The sequence below is a fragment of the Epinephelus moara genome, chromosome 17, assembly GCF_006386435.1.
Source record: "Epinephelus moara isolate mb chromosome 17, YSFRI_EMoa_1.0, whole genome shotgun sequence".
NCBI classification, from domain to species: Eukaryota; Metazoa; Chordata; class Actinopteri; order Perciformes; family Serranidae; genus Epinephelus; species Epinephelus moara.
In genome coordinates, this window is record NC_065522.1 from 3,396,646 (window position 1) to 3,404,510 (window position 7,865).

General features: G+C 43.5%; 1 protein-coding gene across 1 annotated transcript in view; it reads right to left on the bottom strand.

Moving 5' to 3' along the window:
• The window catches only part of slc1a1 (solute carrier family 1 member 1), a 32,417-nt gene extending 29,580 nt beyond the window's left edge, over positions 1-2,837 (bottom strand). Inside the window, exon 1 of the mRNA XM_050066951.1 lies at positions 2,554-2,837. Within this exon, the coding sequence (XP_049922908.1) occupies positions 2,554-2,653 (100 nt within the window). The 5' untranslated portion in view covers positions 2,654-2,837. The remainder of the gene's footprint in view (positions 1-2,553) is intronic.
• Positions 2,838-7,865: the final 5,028 nt, after the last annotated feature.

Consider the following 7,865-nt stretch of genomic DNA (forward strand, 5'->3'; position numbering starts at 1 on the left):
GGTTTCTTACCGTTTTTTTCCCCGTTAAAGGGGTTTTTTTGGGGAGTTTTTCCTTATCCGCTGTGAGGGTCATAAGGACAGAGGGATGTCGTATGCTGTAAAGCCCTGTGAGGCAAATTGTGATTTGTGATATTGGGCTTTATAAATAAAATTGATTGATTGAAATTGATTGATTGATTGGCTCTAGCGTTATTTTGGTAACGTGTGATTGGTCCTCCCCAGCGCCGCTCTCTCCACTGACTTTGTGGGTGCACGTCACCGTACAGTTCACAGCAGTTCGTGAGGGAACGACACATACATGCGCATCACCGTTAGCGCTCCAAACCGGAGCGCCGAGTGTGAATGTGCGCCAGTGATCTGTGACTGTCTATGGTCCTGATATGTCGCACGCACAGCGTACATTTCAAATTCGCATTCTACAAACACGTGCAGATTTCACGGCTGAAAAATGAAACGCCAGCAGGTCCAGCACCAACAACAGTCATTGATGAACTGGATGAAAAGGAAGAAAACAGATGTGAGTCAGTTGGTTCAGTAAATAAGCTAAACAAACACCTGTTGATGTTAGGCTAACTGAATGGCGTTCCTTGGCAACTCTTTGCTAGATAATGAGATGCTAACGAGCACACTAGCTGAGCTAAGTTTGGCAACTATTAGATCAATATTATATGCCAGAGAACATGAAATTCCACTTCACATGCTCCGTCAGCAATCACAGATGTCATGTAGTGATGACACAGTTCAAATTAATGTTTGTGGGAAGATGACCTGATAGAAACAGTCTGAATAAATAAAGTGTAAACACTATAAATAATAGCTCCTTCAGTGACAGTCTTCAGCATCCATGGTGTGTGAAGGAGACGAACCAATGACATCATTGGCCTTGTGAAGACCTCCTCAGAGGTTAAATACCTGGGGTTTTCCACACCAGTTTGTCAGCCTAGCCAGACAAGCATGAACTGATGAAGCCTCTTGGATAAGAGGTGGAACGTCTTCTAAGACAAAATCAAGTCCAGTTGCGTTCGATTCAATTGCTTTGAGATAGCTTACATGTTGTTTTACAGTCACATTGTCTGGTTTGAGAGCTACAATATTCACTTAAACATTCAAAAATTCAAAAAAAAACATTTGCAGCTCTTTGCAAAATCACTTTTTTCCTCCTTTTGTCATTAGCCTCAATTTTTGTCATTTGCCGCAATTTCCCACAAAAAACACAGAAAAATGTCAATACTGTAAATACTTAAATAGTTTATGTATGATTTTTTTTCTTACTGTCAAAAGCCATGCTCAACCAAATGGCTGAATCGTCCTTCGATGATAAGTGATGCTATTTTTTTTTTTTTTCACCATTTCTGAGATGCTTTCAAAACATTGGAAAATATCTTGAATACATAAGTGGAAATAATACTAGTACTGGCAATACTACTAATTCCATGGTCACAAATTGATATATGTTGGTATACTAAGAAATTACAAACATTATAATACTACATGATTTGTAATTTTGATTTTTTTCTTTCTGTTTTATATCATGAAGGGCTTTCTCAATGGTTTAGTAGAGGCTTATACTTAAAAACTATGGGTCTGTTAAAAAAAACAAAATGTTGATTTTTATTATTATAGCCCTAGTGCAAAGAAAAAATCGTATTTTTTTTGTTTAAGGACATTAAAGGGTTAAAAAATCATTCTCAAACAGAAACATAAAAATACATAATTTCACACCCATATTCCTGATCTGTTGTAAACTAAACACATAATGTCATAGTGACTTGAGAAAGGTCAGAAACAGGAACTCATGATCCCTCCTGCATGAATTCATCCATTAAATCATTATGAGTCAGGCATTAGTTAAACATTACTTTAGTATATGATTCCTATCCTATTATAAAGTCTTGCCAAATGTTGTTAATCAGTGAACTTTAAGGGTTTTAGTATTTTGGACCTTTGGACAGAGCCAGGCTAGCTGTTTCCCCTTGCTTCCAGTATTTATGCTAAGCTAGGCTAATTGTCTCCTACAGCTCTGTACTTAAGCCAGAATTATTGAACTATCCCTTAATGGACAAACAATCTAAAAATGATTTCAGTATTGCAAGTTGATACTGCTACCGGTGCCTTGATGGATGTAACAGAGAACATGAACCTTGTACTGAATATACTGCACGCACTGTGTTGCCTCAGAGCTTTGACTCACAGATCCAGCATCAGTTGTCACTTCAGTCTGGTCACGTTTGACTGAGACACGTCCAGACACTGCTCTCTGCCTCTGGAGGACAGAGGCTGTGTCTCCTGCAACACTTCCATCAGTAGACTACCCACCCTCCATTTTTTTAGGAAAGATAATTATGAATTAACATAATGATTATCCTTAACACACATTTAGCATTTACTGCTGCTGTTCAAGCAGCTGGTGAAAAAGAGATTTATTTCAACAGTGACTGCAGCTGAAAGCAAGATTGAATGCTAAAACACAGCGGGATGGATGGACACATAAACAGCGATGAAGATGAAAGCATCTCATTTTACATGAGCAGACATTTAGCAGCTTTCACATACCAAGCAGCACTGATAAAACCGTGGCAATCAGAAGCCAGTTCCTCTTCAGCAAGCCTTTGAAATTCACGCCTCGTCGCTCTTTGTTACCCATCATGTCCATGGTGCTGCTCTTTCTCCAGAAAGGGGAGAAATCACAATGGCCCCCGTGGAGACACAAAAGACTCCTGCAGTCAGAATGTCAGATGCAGACGACGCAGAGGAGGATGGTGAAGGCGCGTTGCTACAGCAAAAGGATACAGCCGTCAGACGTTGCTGATGGCCAGCGATGGTGTGAGGCAGGCAGGGAGTATGTGTGTGTGCTGGAGGTAAGGAGAGAGAGGGAAGGAGGGAGGGAGGGAGGGAGGGGGGGAGTGAGACTGTCTCCTCTCCTCCTCTCTCTCCTCCTCTCTCCCCTCTGCAACCCTTCCCCCACACAAGGTGTCTGACATTTTCTTCTTTTAATGAATGACACAAGTCTATATTGTGATTTGAGCAATTATTTGGAAACAAATTTCATGTTAAAGGCTGATTCCCAGATCTTTGATGCTCTTGTCTGACCCCAATCTAGAGCAGTTCCACGAGCTAAAAGTATTATTAGCCTAATGGTATATCTGTTGGTTTCCATTATAAACATCTAATGTGTGGTATCAGTTAAAGCCTTTATCCTGTAGTTTTGTGCAGCTGTGGTTTGAAAATTAGCTTCACTAAAAGTCTGGTTTTGGTTTTATTTTTATCTTATAATTCCAACCGGATGTTTTATTGTTGCCTGGCTCAATCAACTATTCTTAGACATGACTTTGACGGGGGCACGGATGCTTTCAGTCACCTCTCTGTCAGCCTTGCTAAATTTGTGATAGATTTAGGCTCTTTTGTCTGTTTTGCAAGTGTTGGTGGTGGTTTTTGTGGTTGGCTTTGGACAGTAGTGATGTGCAGCTGTCAGTCACTCATCAGGATGAGGACATCAACTCACCAGTTTGTAAACTTTCCTCCTGCCAACTTCTAGCTAGCTGCTAGTTAGCCAGGTCGAGGTTTTCAAATATAAACATCAGTATACATTGAGGAAAAGATGGAAAAGAATGAGCACCAGTTGAACTGCTAGCCATTGTACAGGTGTTGGATATGAAACTGGACATCCTCTGTACTGGTCTGTTTCCACCAAGATATCGGACACCGTAATATCCTTTGATTCAGTGAAAATTGGCTAACAGCGCCATTCAACCAGAACGCTTCTTTTATATGCTGATCTGACAGAGCAGAGGACTCTAGTGAGAGATGGAGAGGAGGCATGTGTTTTATGGTGAATAATGACTGGTGTGACAGTGGGAATGTGAGGTGCTATCCCGTTCCTGCTGTGGATCACTGCTATGCAACGTTCAGAGATGTTTGCAGCGTGGCACTGTCATGTGTGGGTTAGGGTCAAGGTAGTCTGAGTGGGCGGAAGTTCGCTGCATAGATCAGCCTCTCATTGGGCAGAACGAGCCACCCGCTGAAGTCCTGCCCTACCACCTCCGGTTGTGTAGCAGTTTTCAACTGTTTTCAACACATCCTTTACTAACTTTTGCTGTGTTTGATCTTGCGGGGATGTAGCCATTTTTCTGCCATGGTTCGCGTCCTGTAGGCGATATTTTTGTGGGCGTGTTACACCAAAACCTGTTTCCCCCCGGCAATATTTTTGCAAGCGCACCATTGCTGTGGCACCGCCCAGAACGATTGTGATTGGTTGAAAGAAATACAAGCAGCCGGGGCGCTTTTTTTCTTCAATCTCAAAGTGAGAGTCGGCCCAGCCAGACCTTTCTTTTCTTGAGAAAGGTCTGGTGAGTGAGACTAGGGTCAAGGAAGCAACCATATTAGTGTTGCACGGTCTACTGGTACCAACGGTAGACTGCGGTCACCGTACTACTACTGTGGGATAAGTTCAAAGTCCAATTGCAAGAGGGTGTGTCCATGCACCGTCCAATAACAGCGCGTGCTGGCCACCTGGCACTCAATATGCTGCTACAGTGATTTGTGTTCCACTGTATTTAAGTGTTAAATAAAGTGTTAAATAAGTTAACAGAGCTCTACGGTGCAAGCATTTTACTCGCATTTGCAACTAAAAATAGTTTTGTGCAAGTTGTGCCGGTTGTGGGTTGAACAGGGGTCACAGACAGGAATACGGCGGAGAACTATGGCCACTGCAAGATAACGGTTTCCTCTTCGTTGGTGTCATGACTGCCCGAGAGTACCTGAACAGCTGAGCCGTGGCAGCGGCACGCAGGTATGCAACGTGTTAGAGGAGAAACAAGGCGTTCACATTTCTCTCTTTGTGGCAGGTAACGGTCCACAAACCTCACCGCACTGAAGGAACTGTTCTTAACTTATCAGAGGAGAGGGTGGCTGGTAGATTTTGATCCCCCTGTAGCCACAAATATTTTTCCTTGAGCTTTTTGAAGTGACTGGTGGAAAATGCATGACCCTTCACCATGAATTAGATTTTTAAAATTTAGCTGAATTCATCCGATGAAGAGGTGAGAGTGTTAGTGACAAATGAGGCGTGTAGGGGGAGCTGGTAGGGGGAACAGTACTCTGAGGTGCCACTACTGATGCAGGTAGAGGTAGAGTTTCCGTGGAGGGGGCGTGTGATATAAACAGTCAGTCATGAAGAGCAGATTGAACACTGTGCTGAATGTTAGCCGTTAGCATGTGACTACCCAGCCTGTTGGGGTGAAGTCCATCGGTCCTGAAGAAGGAGGAACGGTTCCAAAACAGATTAAAATTGAGATCTTGCTGAAGCGCCACACTCCATGCCTAAGTGTGGAGATTGGGCCGGAGATAAAAACAGACTTTCCACAGCTGTTTAGCCACTATCATGTTTTTAGGAAAGATAGGGACCATGGGAAAGGTGGGGGGGGGGTTCTACTGTACATCAAAAGCACTCTTAACTGTAGCCAGATAGAACTACCCGAAGAAATCGATTTAGAATGTGTTGTGGTAAACATCTCCCTTTCTGCCAAAATGTCCTTTATTGTCATTTGCAAGTATCGTAAACCCTCAGCTAATGCAGGCTTTTATGATCAGCTCAAGGCCCTATTAAATCGATTGATCACAAAAAGGAGATAATCTCGGCGATTTCAATGTAAATTGGGACAATAAGAAAGACAGGAAAAATTTTAAGATAATTACTTATTCCTTTAACCTGACACAATTAATTGACCAACCAACCAAGTTAACAAACTGCTCTAAAACTAGAATTGATCTGTTGTTTTCAAATAAGCCGGAAAGAATCACTAAGATTCACGACCTTTTCACAGGACTATCAGATCATAATGTGATTTTCTTGCTGCTCTGGATGTATTGCAGCTTCTGGATGTTCTTGCCAGGAATCCCGATGAAGAGTCCATTGCAGTAGTCCAGTCTCGAGGGGATAAAGGCTTGGACTAGCTTCTCTGCATCTGGGAGGATTAAAGTGGAGCGGAGTCTGGAGATGTTGCGAAGATGGAAGAATTAGGTCTTGCACAGACGTTTCATATGGTCATTTAAGGTCAAGTGGGGGTCAAACCAAACCCCCAGATTTGTAAGGAGCAGGAGAGAGGGATGAGCTGGCCGTCGAAGGTAAGTTGGGATATGGGTGAAGACTGAACCTGGTGTGGGCTGCCAATGAGAAGTGCCTCTGTTTTATTACTGTTCAGCTGGAGAAAGTTATTGTTCATCCATGCCTTTATCTCCTCGAGACAGGTGGTGAGGGATGACAGGGCTGCAGAGGAGTTTGGGGCAGTTTTGATCTAGAGTTGTGTGTCATCAGCATAACAATGGAAGGACATGCCATGTCTGCTGATGACACGACCGAGGGGGAGCATGTAAGTGATGAAAAGGAGGGGGCCAAGAACTGAACCTTGCGGAACACCACACATGACAGGGAGCAGTTTGGACTTGCATCCTCCCAGCGAGACATATTCCTTCCTGTCTGAGAGGTAGGACTGGAACCACTGCAGTGCATGGTCAGACAGTCCAACGGTGTTCTGAAGGCGCTCCAGGAGAATGGTATGGTCCACAGTGTCAAATGCTGCTGTCAGGTCCAAGAGAATGAGGAGTGATGGAGATCCTGCATCAGCTGCCATCTATAGGTCATTCGTCACCCAGAGCAAAGCTGTTTCGGTGCTGTGGGCTGAGCGAAAGCCTGACTGAAATTTTTCAAACAGGTTGTTGTGTTTGAGGTGGTCCTGAAGCTGGGAGGCAACTGCTTTCTCTAGTACCTTGGGCAGAAAGGTGGGGTTTGAAATAGGCCTGTAGTTTCTTAAGGAGGTTGGATGACTGCAACTTTGAGAGCAGGTGGGATGCAACCAGTTTGCAAGGAAAGGTTTACAGCCTGGGTGACGATTGGACTGAGGATGGGGATGTATGATTTGAGCAGAGTGGTTGGAATGGGATCTAAGGTGCAGGTGGACGGTTTCATTCCTTTGAGGGTTTCCTTGATGTGGCTCTGCTGAACCTCAGAGAAGCATGGGAGGGATGGCAACCTCCCTGTCGAGGGGTTGGAGGCAGGGGCAAACAGAGAGGAGGAGCTGGGCATCAGAGAGCGGATGTTGTTGACTTTGGATCTGAAGAAGTCAATGAAGCTGTTTCATCATCACTCATCTGTAGCTTGAGTAGGGGAAGATGATTGTGGCTTCAGGAGATGGTTTATTGTAGAGAAAAGAGAGTTGCCAGTGTTATTATTGATTAGGTTATTGTAGAATTGTGACCGAGCATCTTTGAGGGTCATGGAGTAGGCTCTTTGATATTCACGGAGGGCCAGTTTGTGAACAGTGAGCCCAGTGTGTCTGAGTTGACGTTCCAGGGCGCAGCCAGCCGTTTCATTTTCCGCAGTTCCTGTGTGAACCAGAGGGCAGAGCGTTCAAAGCTGACCTCATGCGTCTTGACAGGGGCATGAAGCTCAAGAACATTGCTCAGGGATGTATTATAGTGCTCCACTAGTTCATCCATGGTTAGCTTTACAGGCTAAGCAAGACTGTTCAACTTGTTGCATGTGATTTAACCCTATGGGCCCTAGGTGTTTTTGGGGTATTTTTACTGCCTTTACTTTTAAGCTCATATCACAGTCATTCTAAAGGCTACATACACATGCAATATCTTGTTTTTTTTTTTCAGGACAATCTGGGCTAACCAGATTTGCCATCATTACATGTCCTTCTATGTGCCTGTATTTTATATTATTTTTTATATCAATGAAAAAAACAAATCCGTGTGACTAAATTCTTACATTTTTACATGTATCTCACCATAGCAAGTGGTAGAAGACATATTATGCCATATATGAAGAGGGGAGACTCTCTGGAATCTGGCAATATAAGAAC